This window comes from Sciurus vulgaris (assembly GCF_902686455.1).
Source record: "Sciurus vulgaris genome assembly, chromosome: 16".
NCBI classification, from domain to species: Eukaryota; Metazoa; Chordata; class Mammalia; order Rodentia; family Sciuridae; genus Sciurus; species Sciurus vulgaris.
The window spans coordinates 40362313-40381661 of NC_136477.1; the positions used below are offsets into that span (position 1 = coordinate 40362313).

Below are 19349 nucleotides of genomic sequence, written 5' to 3' on the forward strand. Positions count from 1 at the left end.
ATAAACACATGTATTAATTTGGCCTTCATGATATGACTTCAAATTTTGAAGCTATGAAAATTACATAAGATGAGTATATTCATAGTGAAAGGGAAACATCCACAAGAAAAGATACTTGATTTGGTTATATTATTTGTAAAATTTGATTTGATTATATTATTTGCAAAATTTGGCCCATGTACTGAGCATTATTTAAACCTATATTTAAGGATGACAATTATTTGCTTTTAATTTGTGTCAACAGATGGTCTTCCTAAAATATAGCCTAGATACTTTTAAAAATCAAGAATATCAATTTTTTTACAAGACTGAAATAAAATTTGATTTTTCTTTAATACAGATTAATTAATTTCTTGTTGAAGCAGCCAACTAAGTTTCATGCCAATATCTGTAGGGTTTAATTCTAAGAATTTTAAGATAAATTGTATTATTTTCACTGCTTTAAAATAAAATACATTACTTTCTACTGCATCTGCTGAATGCCCTTACAAGAGGTACCCTCATAGAAAAGGAAGCCCCTGTATCTAATTTTGTAGGAGGAAGAGAACAAATACACACACATACATATTTACTGAACATTTCAAACCTATAAACCAAGAGAATGAAACATTTCAGAAATGTTAAGGATGTGACAGGTAAAATGAATATTCATTTGTATCATCAATCCTACTATCTGCCAAGCACTGTAAGACAGATAAGGTCCTTGTTCTCATTGAGCTTTGAGTCTAGTGTATGTAGGAATAAAGAAAATCAATTTCTCACCCTAGTCTCTTTTGTTCATATATGTTCTATATCCCTGAAGAACATCCTTAGCAAAGGAATTAGGCCTGTTCCTGCTGCCAGTAATAATACTGTCATAAATAAACAGTAATAATTTGGAGTGAGGTCATATTCCACAGAGAAGGAAAATCTCAAAGGACTGAGGGTCTTAATGATATACTTCTGTGAAGTCCCAGACTTTATATTCTAACTCAGGGATATGTGATTAGATATAGGAGGAGCTGATTATACATGACCTCCATCAGAACTTATGTAAAGAAAAGTATAGGTAGCTGACTTGATTCAACCTGAACAGTTTTCTTGGGCAACAAACATCTCAGAGGAGACAATGGCCCTCCAAAATTAGTGAAGTGCATGAGACTACAGAAAGCTAAGGAGAGAGGAATCCTCACCAAATATAACTACATTAGCTTTCTGTCAAACAAATGGCTGATTTCCTATGAGATGATAGAAATATGGAATTTGGTTTACACCAAATAAAGCTAAAATTCCTTGTCCTGAAAACATGAAATCCAATTTGGAGTGGTGGTAGGACATACAGACAGGAGGACCATGTGTACTATTTTAAAAGCATGAAGATGATGACACTGTTTGATCTACTTTTAATCATCCAATCTGTTTTGAAATTTTGTACATTAAAGGGTAGCATGACTTTTTTATGATTCATCAAAAAAGGAGCACAGATCAAAAAGAAATATTACACATGAAATGTACTACTTTAGCCCAGTCATGATACTGAGGATGTCTGTTTTGATATAAGTCAAGTGTGAAAATAACCTGTTAAACATAAAATGACTTCTCCATTAGCGTAGGGCTGGAAAAATCCAGAAATCAGTATCTACTATTCAACACAGATTCAATACCTCAGTCTTTGTAAATCAGAAACATTAGAGAAAAAAGTCAGTGTCAGTTCGAAGAGGGCCCTTAGCAAAACTGAAAAAGAGAAAGGCACTCAAGATCTCTTCTAACATCCTTTCTTCTTTATTGCACCTCTTTTTCTCCACCCAGAAGAACCTGGGTGGAGAATAATTTTATATGAATAGTTAAAGTCAGAATATAAAACCTAAGAATAAGTGTTCCTTCTCTTAGGGGCATACACAATTTAAATCTCTATCACTGGAGAGTGAAAGGCCCAATTTAGAACTGAGTTTGGATTCCAGTACTTGCTACTGTTTTCTGTGCGGCCTGAGTTCCAATTTGTTTTAGTCAGTTTTGCTACTGTGACTAAAAGACGGACCAGTACAATTGTAGAAGAGAAAAGGTTTTTGAGGGCTCACAGTCCATAGAAGGCCAGCTACATTTCTCAGAGCTCGAGGTGAGGCAGAGTGACAGAGTGTAGCAGAGAGAAACACCTTAAATGGTGATCAGGAAGCAGAGATACTCCGCTTGCCAGATACAAATATATACCCAAAGCCATGCCCCAATTCTCACCTCCTCCAGCCACACCCTACCACTCCAATTACCACTCAGTTAATCCCTATCAGTGATTAATTCACTGATTGGGTTAAGACTCTCACAACCCAATCATTTGTCCTCTGAACCTTCCTGCACTGTCTCAATGTGAGCTTTTGGTGGACACCTTACATCCAAACCATAACATAATTAGTCTCCATTGATCTGCTTTCTGGTCCACCAAGTGGGGTTAATCGACATTTTTCTTTATGGAAAGGGTACATGGATTAAATTAATTCAACAAATCTTTATTGAGTGCCTATGGATTTATTAGGCATTGCTCTACATGATGGGGATGTAGGAGGAATATCAACATAGGCAAAGTCCCTGTGCTCGCAGAGCTAAGATGATAACTGAAGAAAGGGAAACATAATGAAAATACATAATATCAGAAGGAAGAAGTGCTATAGCACTTCTGGGTAGTGTTGGGAAATTCATAGGGAACCCAGGGAGGCTGAGATTTGTCACACAAGAGCCCCTCTAAAAGGTGACAGTGGACAAGAGACTTGAAGGGAGCAATGGAGTGAGTCATGTGAATTTTCAGGGATAGGAGCATATAAATGCTGGAAGAAGAAAGAGCAAATTCAAAACTTTGTGGAAGGAGCAGGCTTAGAGTATTTGAGTAAAGAGTGACAGATGATGGCTTTGACAAGTATGCTGCAGACAAAGTAATTCCATAGGTCTTTTATTTTACTTTTTTGCTTTTATTCATCAAGCTGGGAATCACTGATGGGTTTTAAGCAAAAAATTAACATAACTTGACTTACATTCTAAAAGGATCATTCGGGGTAAGGGTATATTCCACAGAAGCAAAGAGATGAGACAGGAGACTCTCACAATGATCTGGAGGAGGGGAAGAGTGAATGGTGGGGGCCACAGGGTTACTAGAGAGGGCGTGATGAGAAGTGATTCGATTCTGAATTTATTTTAAAGATTGGGCCAGCTGGACTGAGTAGTAGCTAAAATGTGAGAAAAGAGTCAAGGATGGCAAAAATGTTTTTAGACTTAGCCAATGACAAAATGGAATTGCCATTCATTGAGGTGGGGAAGATCCCAGGGGCTGGTCTGGCTAGAGTAGGTTAGGAGTAGGTATGTAATCAATAGTAGGATTTTGGACTTATTAATTTTGAGATGACTACTGAATGTTCAACTAAAGATGTTAAATAGACGATTAAATACATTTGAAAGGACTTGGCCCAGGGCCAAACTTTAAAAAACAGTATGAACTCAGATTAAAAATAATTTAATTCATGTTACCCCATGATCACTGTGTGTTCTCTATCCAATGATGAAATAAATGAGTTAGGCAGTCAGGTTTATACATGTAAGTGCTTTTTCTGTGAAAATCCTGCGAGGCACACTGAACTTTATTCTTTGAGCAGTAGCAGCAACCACAATAAAAACAATTACATAACAATCATCATCATCATCATCATCATCATCATCTTGTTTAGAATAAAGTTGTAGAACTCATTGTTGAGCTTCAGTAATATCTCTCTCTGGCTTTCAAATGCTGGATATTGCTCTTTCTACTATAACTAATCAGCTACTTTATTCACAGGTAGCCTTTACCTGTTACCTTAAAACAAAAATCTAACAAGGACATTGTAATTATTAAAAAAAAAAAAAAACCTGAGGACCTAAATTATCTATTTTACTGTCTGAAAGTAGTTAACATCTATTAATATCAGCTGACTTTCATTAGCAAGTGACTCATGGATTTGATAAGCAAAAACAACAAACAAAACCATAAATCCTAAGATATCCTTTGAACTGATTGCTAAGATCTATTTATTTTTGTTATTGGGGACTGAACCTAGGGCCTTGTGCATGCTACATTAGTGTTCTACCAATGAGTTAAGTTCCCAGCCATTTAAATTTTTTCTATTTGTCTACAAAATTTGTTTTCTAAGACTGATAAATTAGGAGGTGATAATTTGTTTTTAAAAACTTCCTACAGCTTTCTATTAAATGTGGCATTTAAATTGTGATTCTAGTTGCCAAACTTATCTTTCCCCCCTTAGGAACTCTAGTCCAATTCAGTCAGTGGAGGGACTTAAGTTTTCTTTGATAATATTCTTGACACGTAGCAATTCAGTTTTTTCTTGAATATTCTTAGTAAAGGGAAGCCTGGTGTATCATAAATAGGGCTATTCAAAAGCAGACTGTCTAAAGGTGGGTCAGGTTTTCCTTACAGAGAACAGAAATCTACTCCCTGTAACTGAACCCTCCTGCTTCCATTTTTGTCCTATCTAGACATCCAGGAAAGAGTCTAACCCCAACCCACACCATAGTCCCTGACACATCTGAGGACAAATATCACATTTCTCTTCTGCCCTATTTTTACTAGTAAACATCTCCAGGGCAGCTGTGTATAATGGAAGGGACATGGTCATTGGAGTTAGAGTTCAGCAGATTCCTGGTCAGACATTCCTGGGAATCCTTTCTAAATCTCATCTGAGTTTTCAGATCTCCGAAAAGGGAACGCCCTGAGAAAGCCAGGATATTCCCCTTCCTAGAGAAGAAATGACTTGGCACAGCTGATGTCCAGCACAGGGCATGACTCGAAGAAACTCAAGAGTGCTAATAACTTTCTCCCCTTGGATATTCCTCTTTATTCTTATGAGCAGCCCAGAAGTGAATGAGGTATTCCAGTCACAGTGTGATTAGCTCAAAGTTATAGGTAGTATACTCCTAAAAGTGTCTCCTATGGTTACAAGAACCTAAAGTTCCCCCAGAGTTTTCAGTCACCCTTAAATTTTATTTATATGAAAATAAAAAAGCAGATTTATCTTATATTTTTTTTTCTCAATGAAATGATACACAATTAGCCAAGTTAAAGTTCATCACTTTTGATTCTTCTGCAGTCTAGGAATTGAACCCAGGGCCTTGTGCCTGTAACCCTAGCAATCTACCACTGAATTACATCCCCAGTCATTTTTGAATTTTTATCTTGAGACAGGGTCATACTAAGTTGCCTGTTGGCCTTCAACTTGTGATTTTCTTATCTCAGGCTCCCCAGAAAATTCTATCTTGTTAGTTTTGGCTCACCCTTCCATTCCATCAGGGTCTTTTCAGAAACCCAATTATTTTATGCAATTTATTAGTTCTCCCTTTCAGCTTTGTTTAATCAATAAATTTCTGTCACACAGAACTTGTATAAGTCTACATATTTTTTCAGATATCTATTTCATTGCACAAACCAGATTCTCAGGTCAAACATCTGCATGGTCTGAGATCTCCCTCATTTTCCTCATACATCCTTTACTATAGAGGCTGTCAGAGAAAGGTCCCACACTGTTGGAAGTGCAACAGTTAATCCAGGTGATCTATGTGCTGGCCCATAGCAGAATGGGAAGATATAAGGTTCCCATCCAGTAAAGGGAGAAAATAAGTATTAGATTTACTATAGCTTTGTCATGGAAAACCTCTCTAGTGCAATCTCTGGGTGGTCAAAAGTGCCACCAGCCCTGTCAGCTTGGAAAAATACATTATGTAGTGTAGTAAAGATCAGAGTTTTGGGGTCTCATTTTCCAGGTTCAAATCCTGACACTATGATTTGCTTGTTGTATTATGGTGGGCAAATTACTTAGTTTTTCTGTGCCATCATTTCCTCATCTTATATGTAAGGATAACTGTAGTTACTACTTTTTGGTTTGGCATAAAAAAAAAAAAACTGCAAGCATATCAATGGGACAGAAAGAAGAAGGGAACAGTAGAGGGGGTGAAAAAGGTGGAAGAAATTTCAGAAAGTCACAGTGAATGAAGGGTCTTATTCTTGTGTTTTGTAATTATTTACTCCAACTTACAACTCAAAGTTTTATTTTCCTCTCTACTGAGAAGTTAAGTCAGGGATAGATGAGAATTCTTTGTTGGTGACCAATATATAGTGTCCTCTGGATCTTTTCTACCGCCAGAAGGGAGAAAAAAATGTGAACGGAGATAATATTCAAAATAGTTAATTACTGACTTATAGGCATTAGAGAGGAATGTCAAGACTTCTTAAAGTATATAATCTCATCCTAACTGAAAGCTTTTCTATTCTGATTACACTGTGCTCTTTGTACTTTCTTCATACAGGGACATAAACAACTCTTCACTAATCAGTTTTACTGATGGGCTACTAGAGGCTCTGTGTGTGTGTGTATGTGTGTGTGTGTATAAGTATTCTCCATCCTCCCTGCCCCCATGCTGAGGAATGAAAGAACCCAGGGCCTTGCACATGATAAGCATGCCTTCTATCATTAAGCTACACCCCCAGCCCCACATACATCTCTCTATTCAGCACAGTTTTTATTCTCTGTGGGTTTTATTTTCTCTTCCAGTGCATGTACGTACACTTCACATAAATAGCTGAACTGGGGAAGCACCCAAACCCAAAGCCTCACAACTGGTGTTATAAACTGCCTTGGCGAGGCTTCCTCTACCTTTAGTCTGACTCCTGAGCTTGGCTCTGACTCCTGCTCCAGGTTATGTTTGGTTCTCTAGGTTCTAGGGCTGAACCTCATCCAACTTCATTTCTCTTTTTCTATCCATAAAACATGATGTTTTCTGTTACATTAAAAAATGTACTACAGAAAGGATATAATGAAAAAGAATGAGATAAAAGCAATAAAATTTGAGTTTAAAAGGCAGGACAGGGGAGTAGTCAATAATTTCTCCTGTTGTTTCCTTTTACATACTACTAGTCCCAGGAAGTTGTCCATACTAATGTGTATTCCTAGGTATTTAAGAGTATGTATTTACACATATACAAGTACATATTGCTAAAAATGGATGAACACTTCATACTGACCTTAGGGGGTTTAAACGGATAGTCTGGTGAAAAGGTAATGTCAAGAAAGAACACCCCTCCTTCATAGACAGATCCAGGGGGTCCCAATATAGTTGACCTCCATTCATAAATGTTGTCTCCTTTGGGTCCAGCACTGAAATAAGACATACAAATGAAATGTGCTTAGAAATTACCTTGTCTAGAAATTTTAAAATCTATTTACGGTAACAATAAATTGAGAAATTCCATAAGAAAGAAAGTTAATAGGTTAATTCTGTGTTATGATTAATGTCAACATCATTGTTTTTCTCTAAGTGAAATTTATTGATATTACTTAAATAGAACCAAGAAGATTCTGTTCTATTACTCACAATCTTAAGCTATTAGAACAAAAGATTCCAAGGTCCACAGGTAAGAGGTAGGAACACAAATTGGTTAAGCAAGAAATTATTTGTAAAGTCTTTGGAAAGGGGGACACAGCTCTGGGGTCAAAGAGACAAAATTTCCAACCCAGAAAGGCCACTGATGAACAGCTGAGAACACAATGAGGTTCATGAAGATCATTCACGGCCATCATTAAGAAGACTCAGATCACATCTAATTGGGACCTCTTCTTCCCTTCTCCCCTACCCTAAGGACTCCCTGGCACCCCACCTCCACCCCATACATTATGACCAATGTAGACTGTAGAGGATAAATCATTTTGTTTTATGACTATTTTATAACTATTACTTCTATCCCTCCCAGAATAGAAATTCCTCAAGGAATAGGGTTTGCTTTGTCCTTAGCATCTAATAAGTACATGTTGCTAGATAATGACAAATTAATAGTAAAGTTTGTGAAGTCACATGGCTACTAGTTGCCAACATATGTCTGAGTCTCAAAGAAATTCACTGAGGAAAATAAGGCCCACATGAATCAAGGGAATTTTAATAGTTCTCTCAGGTGAAGAGAAGGGCAAAATAAGATTAGAATGTAACTTTCTAGGGGCTGGGGGCATAGCTCAGTGGTACAGCACTGATCTAGCATGCATGACATCCCAACTTTGGTTCCCAGCACCTTAAAAAACAAGTCATTTAGTTTTCCAGTGTTCCCTCTTCTTCATCAAGCTATTACCTGCATCTAATAGCTAGAGATTCTCACACCCTGTAGCAAGGTGGGCAACCTTATTAAGATACTTGGGAAAGATCTTACTGGCAACAAAGATACATAACTTCTTTTCTCTCGGTTTGAAATCAGTTTATCTATTAAAAAAAAGTTATTGTTGAGCAGCATATCAAAAGAATTACTACAACTAAGCTGAAATTATTTCAGAAATGGAAGGATGGTTTAATAACAAAAAATTAATGCAATTCGTCTCACTAACAGATTAAAGTAGAAAATAAAATGATAACCTCAGTGAATCGAAAGTTCTTTTTTTATAAAAATAAATTTTTTTAATTTATTTATGTGGTGCTAAGGATCGAACCCCGGGCTTCACATGTGCTAGGCAAGCACTCTACCACTGAGCCACAATCCCAGTTCCAATCAAAAGTTCTTAATAGCCATTCATAATTTAAAAAGTAAAAACAAAATTTTTAAATCCTGTTAACAAAATTTCAATTTATTTAGTCTGATAAAGAACATGTACCAAAATTTAACAGCAACTATTATAGTCAATAACATAATTTGGTGGTACTGGGAATTGAATCCAGGGATACTCTACCACAGAGCTATACCCCCAGCCCTTTTTATTTTGAGACAGGTTTAGATTTTTAGGTGTCCACCAAAAGTTCATGTGAGACAATGCAAAAAGGTTTACAGGTGAAATGATCTTCAAGGTATTAATCCTCTGACGGATTAACTGGGTGGTAACTGGCAGGAAGGGTGTGGGTGGAGGAGGTGGTCTCTGGGGGCGTGCCTTTGGGGTATATATTTTGTCCTTATAGAGCACAGCTCTCTGCTTCCTGGGGGCCATGTTTACAGCTGTCTACCTCTGCTACACCCTTCCACCATGATGCTCTGCTTCACCTAGTGCCCCAAGGAATGGAACCAACTGCCTAGGAACTGAGACCTCTGAAACCTTGAGCCCCAGAATAAACTTTTCTCCTCTAATTGTACTTTCCAGGTGTTCTGATCACAGCAGCAAAAAAGCCGACTAAAACTGTCTCTCTAAATTGCTGAGGCTAGCCCTGAACTTTTGATCCTCCCACCTCAGCCTCCTAAATCAGTGGGATTATAGGCATGTGCCACCATGTCCTGTGTTTATGGTAAAATATTAAAGTACTACATTTATACTGAGGAATAAGACAATGATGACTCCTATCGTCTCCTCTAATTTGAACTCTACTAGAGATCATAATTATCAAAGTATGAAAAATAAAGGAAATTCATATGGATTGTGATGGAAAAATAAAAGTTAGTATTTACAAAATGTATGTTTGCAGGAAAAAATCCCTAACTTAAAAATATAGTTTACTAAACTTCATAAAAGATTTCAACAAAGTGGCTGTACATAAAATCAATATCCAAATATCAATTCCATTTCAATATACCAACTAAATTGGCAAATATATTTTAAAATGAGTTATAATGGTATTAAAAAATAATGAACCTATGATTAAATTTCATTAAAATATTTTAATCTTCATAGAGAAAACTATATAGCTTATTTAAATATACACAAAATATTTAAATAAATGGAGAGATATCAGGTTTCTGGAATAGAGAGAAGACCCAGTATCCTACAGATGCTAATTTTTTCCAAATTAATTCTTCAACATTTCAATGAAAAGACTAAATGCTGTTAAAAAAAAGTCCAACCATTTTTTTTTTTTAATTAAAATTGGCAAAATGATTCTAAAATTTGTTTGAAAGGTCAAAAAAATTCCTCAAACTTTTATATGTATTATAAATCTTATAGGGCTAGCAAATATTCTTTGTATTTGAAAAACAGAGGAACTACATTTCTGGCTTCAGTAAACAAAAATCTGTTTTACATGGATTAGACACTTAAATGCAAAAGTCAAAATTTTAGAATTTGAGTGAAGACAGAGACAGGGCTGAAAACAATATTTGGATTGTTTGGAACAAACAGAAATAATATTTGGATCATACAAAGCTGAATGATTTTAGTGTCCAGAATGTACAAATTTCTATAAGACTAACAATTCATTAGAAAAGATATGAATAGACATTTCCAAAAAGAAGAAACACAAATGAAAATATTCAACTTCATCAAAATCAGAGAAATGAGGTTTAAAATGCAATTTTTTTTTTTTTTTGCCGTGCTGGGGATCAAACCCCGAGCCTTGGGCATGCAAGGCAAGCGCTCTACCGACTGAGCTATCTCCCCAGCCCTAAAATTCACTTTAATAACATCATTTTATAAAGGCTACAAGCAAAAATAAATGTCAAACAAAATCAAGTATTAATGAAGATGTGGGAAAACCAGAACTCCTGTACACTGCTGATGAACATGTTTAATCACTTTGGATAAGAATGTGGGCTTATCTTCATAAAAAAAAAAAAAAAAAGAATAAAATTTTGTCATTTGCAGCACCACAAATGGGGAATGAAGGACATGAAGTTAAATGAAGTAAGTCAGGCACAGAAAAACACAAACTGCAAGTTCTCGCTTACATGTGGAAGCTAAAAACTTGATCTCACAGAAGTAGAGAATAGAATAGTGGTCACCAGAACCTGAGAAGGAAGTGGAGAGAAAATGGTTAATGGCTAAAGGAGTGCAGTTGGCAGGAGGAATAATGCACAGTAGGATAACCACAGTTGACAACAATTAATTAAATATTTTGAAATATAGTAGAGAATTCTGAATGGTCCCTACACAAAAAAATGACAGATGTCTGAAATGACAGATGTGCCAATTATCCTCATCTGAACATAACACGTAACATACATGTTCTCTACATACACTGAATTTTTATATGAAGAAAGAGTGTGTTCAAAAAGTCCTCAAAAAGTGCTATGTGAGAAAAGCAAGTTGCAGCCTACGTACAGTATGATCCTACTGAATAAATTAAAAATAAACCCAGGGCTGGGGATGTAGCTAAATGGTAAGAGCACCTGCCTAGCATGTGTAAGGTATTGGAGTTTGATCCTCAACACTACAAAGTAACAAACAAACAAAAATCCCCAGATCCTAACTGTATAAATATATGGATTATGGATAAATATCTAGGTCAAAAGTCTTTTAAGAAATGGAATATAAACCAAGTGTGGTGACACATGTCTGTAATCCCAGTGGCTTGGGAGGCCAGCCTTAGCAACTTAGTGAGATCATGTTTCAATATAAAAAAAAAAGGCTTAGTGATTAAGCACCCCTGAGTTCAACCCCTAATGTGGTGGGAGTGGAAGCCCTGGAAACAAAGATATACTTAAATTAATAACAATGATTGTGCAAGGAACAAGGGGTAAATGGAGGAGGGAGATGAAGTGAAAAAAGATCTAGAGATGAAAATGAAGCAGAGTTTAATTTTATTTCAAGTGTTTAATTTCTCTTATTTAAAAAAGATAGAGCAAAATAAAATCAATTATCCTAATTGAATGCAATGGGCTGAAATACATGGCAAACCAGTGGGACAAGTGACCAGAACACAGCATTTCTGCCTCCTCTTCCTCCTTACCTACTTCTCCTGAAGATGGTAATGAGGCATAGACAGAATCTATTCAGCCTAGATGACAATGAAGCTTTAGTAACAGCTTCTTGCTGCCAGATAAGCTTGCTCATTCAGATGAATAAAATACAAGCTTAAACCCTGGGCTATAATTAGACCCAATATAAATAGATAAGTTTATCAGAAGGAAGAGCTTAAAAGTAAATTATAGGTTTATGGTTAACAACATTACTTCAATGTAGATGGAGAAATTTAGTTAAAAACATACACACAGAATATACGGTTATGAAACAATGTGAACACATTTCTCAAACATGAAGATATAATTTCTCCAAGTCACTTTGAGCAATTTAAAGATGATCTTTCAAGAATGATAATCACAGTTAGTTGCAGAATGTAGACTAAATAAGGAGTTACCTAACAGTGTAGATCAAGGAAAGGGCCCAGAGGTAAGAGACAGGACAAGGCCTCAAAACTTCAGCAAGGAGGATAATGTCTGCAGATAATCTAAACTCAATTTGTGGCCATTCCAAAGTCTATCTAATGCTCAATCAGAACTCCAAATTGTATTGGTTCTCTGAAGTTGGTCAGTTGTCTATGCAGTTACTAAAAATGGATGAAAATAACACAGCTAGCCGGGCATGGTGGTGCACACTTGTAATCCCAAGTGGCTCGGGAGGCTAACGGGAGGCTAAGGCAGGAGGATCATGAGTTCAAAGCCAACCTCAGCAACTTAGTGAGGCCCTAAGCAACTCAGTGAGATCCTGTCACTAAATAAAATATTAAAAAGGGCTGGGGATGTGGCTCAGTGGTAAAGCGCCCCTGGGTTCAATCCCTAGTACCAAAAAAAAAAAAAAAAAAAAAAAAAGGAAAAAGGAAATAACATAGCTAGTATTATTACTCTGAATTGGTTTATGCTGCCAAGGTGTATATTTCTAAGAAATATTTAGCCAGTAGCAACAAACTATCTTGAAAATAGACTGGTGATTTAAAATGCATACAAAACTAATTTTAACTCCCTAATTCACATGCTGAGGCCTGATAATCTGTCCTCTACCATCTTAGGAATGGTATGTTTGGGTTAGTTATGGTGGTACACACTTGTACTTGTCCTTATTAGTTACCGGGGAGGCTGAGGCAGGAGGAGCTCAAGTTCAAAACCAGCTTGGGCCACTTAGTGAGATTCTGTCTTTAAAAAAAAAAAAAAAAAGAAAGAAAGAAAGAAAAAGAAAAGGATAGGGAACTGGGCTGTATCCCCGTGATCTCAGTGGTAGAGCACTTGCTCATCATGTGTGAGGTCCTGAGTTCAAACCCCAGTACCACAAGCAAAAACTAAACAGTATGTCTCTATCACTTGTAATTCTAAAGTTTATAGAAGTGGTTCTTGAACTACACAGCCCTCTGCGTCACCCCAATTGGGTATGTCCCAGTTGAGAACCCTCAGTGTAAAAGTGTGGAATTGTGAATAATATGGCAGTCATATTACAGTGACTACTGAGCACCTGAAATGTGACTAGGGCAAAGTGAGATGTGCATGAATGTAAAAATGCATACTCAATTTTGAAGACAATGCAAAGGAAAGTAAAATATCTCATTAATAGCTTTAAGAATTATTTAATAGTAAATAATTACATTGGAGATAGTAATATCTGGGATATACTGGGCTAAATATAGTACAATAAACTTTGTCTATTTCTTTCTTTCTTTATTTATTTTTTTGTTTATGTGGTGCTGGGGATTGAAGCCAGGACCTTGTGCTTGCGAGGCAGGCACTCTACCAACTGAGCTATATCCCCAGCCCCTGTCTATTTCTTTTTACTTTCAAAAATGTGGCTGCTTGACAAACATGGTGGTACACACCTATAATCCCAGCTACTCAGGAAACTGAAGCAGAAGGACTGGGAGCTAGAAGTTAGCCTCAGCAACTTAGTGAGCTCCTGTATCAAAATAGAAAATAAAAAGGGCTGGGACACAGATCAGTGGTAAAGAACTCCTGGGTTCAATCCCCAGTACCAAAAAATAAAATAAAACATGGTTACTATGAAATTTAAAATTTTACATGTGACTCACATCATCATATTTCTATTATACAGCAGTATTCTGGAGAAACACTGGTCAATAAAACTTTTGTGATAATGACAACATTTCAGTGCTGCTTACCCTTGTTCAATATAAAAGCCACTACCCACACGTGGCCATTAACTTGAAATGACACTAGTGAGCATGGAGCTGAAATCACAATTTGACTTGATTTGAACAAATTTAAATCTGAACAGCTATATGTGGCTTATAGCTACTGTATTGTACAATACAGGTCCAGGACCCTTAGTAGCCAAGATGAACTATAGTGGTTTTATTATGTCAGGAATTATTTGGATCTTTACTTGGTTTAAAGAAGTAAGAAGCAAATGCTGTAAACTGTTTTATACTTTTGTGGTATAGGGGATTGAACCCAGGCCTCACACATGCTAGGCAAGTGCTCTACTTCTTGCTACATCCTCAGTCCTTTTTACTTTGAGACCGTTTCACTAAATTGCCCAGGACAGCTTGAACTTTAATCTCCTATCTGAGCTTCCCAAGTAGCTGGGCTTACAGGTGTGAGCCACGATGCCTGGCTGGTTTTATACTTTTAATGATCATTTCATCCTTGAGAACAGCATTAAAAGTTGGTGGCAGAGAACACTTGCAGTACAGAGTAGTGGCAAAGAACATGAACAAACTCTGGCATTAGACATGCTCATGTGAATCCTAGCCCTGCCACTTAAAAAAACTGTTACGATCCTGTCTAAATGTGTAATCCCTATTTTAGTTTCCTGATTTACAAAATGGGGTAATTACAGCACTAATTTCATGGAGCAATTGTGAATATTTTGTAGAATTTTACTCACAGAGCTTAGAAAATGGAGCTTGTAAATAGCCTAAATAGTAAGCCTCCAAATGTTAGCCGCTATTGTGGTTGTTGTTGCACACTGTGGATAACACCGAAGTTCGCAACACCCATTTATTTGCCTAGTGAACTTATAAAAAAAGGGTGTTTCAGGATCCTTAGGATTAGAAAACAGACTACCAAAATAGTAATCATCATCAGCAGCAGCATCAGCATCTTGTATTATCTTATGATGTGTATTTAGGTAGGGCAGAACTTGGAAAATCATCAGGATCCATAGCTGCTACACTTAGAAAATCCAAATTTATTAGTAAGTGAAACATTTGTATATTTACTATTAGAATTTTCAGGCATGAGATTATTTAATATTTCCCCACTTGCAATATGTATTTCTAAAATGGTCAGTTTTCTTATTAATTTTTATTTTTAGATTTTATTGATTAAGAAGAGAAACAAACACAGCTAAGATTCACAATTAAATTTCAAAAAAATGCAATTAGATATATCTATTAAGATGCTAATATCAGTGAATTATAAATTTGTTGAATGTCCAAAGTTGCTGCCAGGAGAAAGTCTGCTGGAGAATCAATGTTATAAACTGTGTGGAGCTTCTCATGATGCTGCCTATACTGCTTAAGCCCCTATATAGAGCAGAAACATCATACACAGTTAAAATGACAAAAAGAACTAGTTGCTTGTGGTCTTTATCTAAGACTGTAAGATATTATAGTGTGTGCTTGTATTAATGTAAACCCACAAATCCCACCATTATGTACAACTACAATGCAACAATAAAAAATACTGAAAAAAGATTATAAGATACTTTAAATAGGGGGTTGTGGTTGTGACTCAGTGGTAGAGTGCTTGACTAGCATGCATGAGGCACTGGGTTTGATTCTCAGCACCACATATAAATAAATAAATAAATAAAATAAAGGGCCATCAACAACAAAAAATATTTTAAAAAGAGATACTTTAAATACATTGATATGCTTATGCCACAGCTGTGATTCTAAGAGTTTCCAGATGCATTTGCTATCTTTTCCCTAACAATAATTTTGGGACAGGTAAAGAAGAAGGATGCCTGTGAAGTGTTGGGATTCAGGCTACATAAGATTAGAATATCTCTGATATGCTATCACTTTCTACTTAATCTTTGTGTCTCAAATCCTTTCTAAAAGGGTTCTTGGAAAAAAGTTTTATGATATTAAAACAAATGAAGTTCTTAAAACTATACCTTGAAAAGAGTAAATGCTGAATAGACATTATTTATGTATATTATTAGGCTAAATCTTGATAGTAGAGGATTAAAATTTTGATGAAATAACTAGTAGAAATCGAAGGGGACTAAGCCATTTAAAATTAGTATTGATGAAGAGGCTAGCTAAAAATAAAGTTTAAAGTACACCATGTATTTAGAAATTCAAGCTTACTGTACAGCAAATGGGAATTTCTGCGTGTGTGTGTGTGTGTGTGTGTATGAGAGAGAGGGAGAGAGGGAGAGAGGGAGAGAGAGGGAGAGGGAGAGAGAGAGAGAGAGAGAGAGAGAAAGAGAGAGAGACTGACCAAGTAGGGAAGTACAGTCATCCCTTGTTCCCTTGTTATCCACAGATGATCAGTTCCAGGAACCCCTCAAACACCAAAATCTGTGGCTGTTTCAATCAGCTACATAAAATGACTTAATACTTGCATATAATCTACACAAATCCTCCTATATACTTTAAATCATTTCTAGATTACATGTAGTGCCTAATAAAATGCAAATGCTAAGTAAATGGTTGTTACAGTAAATTACTTAGAAAAAACAACATGAAAAAAAAGTTTTTATAAGTTTAGTACAGATGTAATGCCACTCCCATTCAAAATTTTCGATTTGTTGGTTGGAGACCAGGATATGAAGCCCAAGAGTGAGGGGGAATGACTATATCATGTCTAAAGAGCAGGTGTGCAGTTCTGGCAAGTCAAAATTAAACTTACTAAAGATGTTCTTTACACTGAGGGAACTGACAGGGATGGGATGGTGAGGGGAAGATAGTACGAGGGGATTCTTCAGAAGCACCAGTAATCCTTGCTTACGTGTCAGGCTCTATAATTGAATTCGTCCCTTCCAGCAGGGAGGCACATTTTTCAGACCCAGATGATATGCTTCACATGTGTCCAAAGTTCCTCTGGAAGTGAGCTGCAGGAATATTGAGCTCTGGCTTACAACACAAAGTGTCTCTCTAGTATCAGACTGGAAGGAAAGAGTAGTTCTCACCTTTTAGAAAGAAAATATTAAGGTGTGACCCAGACAGTTACAGATAAGGATAACAAAGGCAGTTGAAAAGGGGAAATGCCATGATGCTGTTTGAGTAAAATGAGAATAAGCATGCAGGGTGGGAAATTTATGGGAGAGAATGTCTTAGGGTTCCCAAGGCTATGGGGTGACTTGCTGCAAAATCCAATGGTGCTTTTTGCCTTCATTTAATGCCTTCATTAGAACTCTTAGCTGCTGCCACACCCGGAGTTTTAAAAACTTCTCTTCTCCAAGGATCTCTTGAGGTCTCCCTCTAAATGAGGGTACTACTCTAATTTCTCTGTTTTTTTCAGTGACACCTTTCCCATGTCTGCTTCTCGAGAGATTGTGCACTCAGTTACCTTGTCTTTCCATTCTGTGTATCTCATTATCCACCTTTGACAATCACCCAAACAATGATAGTATTTCTAATCTAGTCAGAAACTTGAGAATCATCCTTTTGCTATCGTTTGATAGTTCTTGAAGAACTCTTAAGAAAAATAATGACTTTATACTTTTTGTTAGTGTTTAATAAATGGGAAGGCTATTTACCCTCAATTATACTTTCCAGATTTGAGATGTAAAGGTTAAAAAAAAAAATGATTATGGTTAACTATAGTTACTTTCCATCAAATATTAAAGTCACTATTATAATCTACTTTATACCCTTTGTTAACACAAACAACTCAGCAAGGAAGAAACAAGAAGAGGATTCTCTATACAAAAACTGGCTAATAATCATAATACTTCCTCTTCCGAGGGAAGGAATTTTAGTGAGTAAACTTGCCTATTATGTATGAGTCATCGAGAAAGGAAGGCTTTCACTAAGTCCATGACACCCCTAGGCTTTCCTGCTTCTTTATGCAGGAAAGAATTTTGTACATGTGTGTGATTTTAATATTCTGAATGTATAATATATTGCAATGAGTGCACAATTATGCAACAGACTTAAAATTTTAAGAGACATAACTGAATGTGAGCAAGGAGAGGTAAAGAGACTGGGAAGGAGGAAGGAAGACTTAGGGAAACACTATGTATTCTTCTTTTTTCCTTTAAGCTACAGTTTTGCAAGTCACATTCACTTATAAGTACTAAGAGAAGCCACAGAGTCAAAAAGAACGAAATCATACTTTTTGTATACATGGGTTGTTAGAGATGAAGACTCAAAGAAGAAACAGCATGGTTGCCATTATGATAAAATGCCCTGCTTCAGATAGGAGACTAGATATCTGGATATCTTTTAATTTTGGGCTGACTCAAAGATTTGTAAACAGTCATTTTAAATTCATCAACCAATTATTTTTATTTTTTTAGCTTTTAAAGTAAAAACTCAGCTCGGTGCTGTGGCACATGCCTGTAATCCCAACTCAGGAGGATGAGGCAGGAGGATTCCCTCTGGAGTTGAAGCTCAGTGGTAAAGTGCTTGTCAAAGGTCAAGGCCCTGGGTTTGATTCCTAGTAGAATGCATGCACATGCACAATAATAATAAGTATATATCTTTATTAGCCTGCAAATTAGTCTACAGCATAGGGGTGTTTTTAAAAAGTGTGCTTCAGATCCATAGAATCAGGGTCTGAATCCTGACACTGCCATTTACTCTAACTCACAGCAACTTATTTAACCTCTTAATGTCTCAATTCCTTTCATTTTTGGAGAGTGTCTATATCATATAGTTGAAATGAGCATTAACAAATTAAAACATGTAATGTACTTGAAACAACAGGCCTTAGGGTGCTGAGATTTATTTTCACTAATTACCCACCTATTCTTCAGTGCCTATTATGTATACAGGGCACTGCCCTGTGGTGTAGATAACACAAAGAACAATCCTAGTCCTCAAGGGGCTTCACATCCAGGCAAGAAGTATGTGTTCCAGGAGATTCATAATCAAGATGCCATGGGAGCCTTGCATAAAGAACAATTTCATTTCCTGGTGACTAGGTTTCCTTGCCCCACCTTGTACCACAGCACATATGTCTCATTTCAGCAGAGGCTTGAGAAGAGGAAACATCAGACCTCCAAGTAAGCAAATGGTTTGAACAAGTTCCACAGGTGGTTCTGATGTGAACTACACCCCTTCTAGGGAAAAACTTCATAAAAGGGGTGGCCATTAATCTAGGTTGGAAAGGTAAAGTAGATTTCAACAGGCCCAGGAAGATGGGCCATAACAGGTTAAAGGTAATTCATGGGAAAAAAGCAGGGAAGAGGAAAGTAGCTTGCTTCTGTGAGAATGGTAAATATACCAGGAAGGCTGGAGTTAGATAGTGTATGGCCTTACTTAAATATCATGATAAGGAAGTGGAAACACAGCCTCAAGACCTGTAGTTTTCACATCTGTTGATCCACTGAGGTCTTTTGGGGTAACTAAGCTCTCTGTTCCCTCACCTTTGAGTACAACAGAAATGCCAGTGTGTGTGTGTGTGTGTGTGTGTGTGTGTGAGAGAGAGAGAGAGAGAGAGTTTGATTAGCATGAGTTCTTCAAATGTTCTTTGAATAAAGGGAGTTCAATGCTTTACAAAAAGGTTACATAGTAAATGGCAGAACTGAGTTTCAAACCCAGATAAGTTC

At 36.6% G+C, this 19349-nt stretch overlaps 1 protein-coding gene across 2 annotated transcripts in view; it reads right to left on the reverse strand.

Annotated features, from left to right (window-relative positions):
- UBE2E2 (ubiquitin conjugating enzyme E2 E2) overlaps nt 1–19349 on the reverse strand; it is a 301893-nt gene that overhangs the window by 70558 nt on the left and 211986 nt on the right. For both annotated transcript variants that reach the window (XM_079114334.1, XM_079114335.1), the window contains exon 4: nt 7028–7160. In XM_079114334.1, the coding sequence (XP_078970460.1) occupies nt 7028–7160 (133 nt within the window). The remainder of the gene's footprint in view (nt 1–7027; nt 7161–19349) is intronic.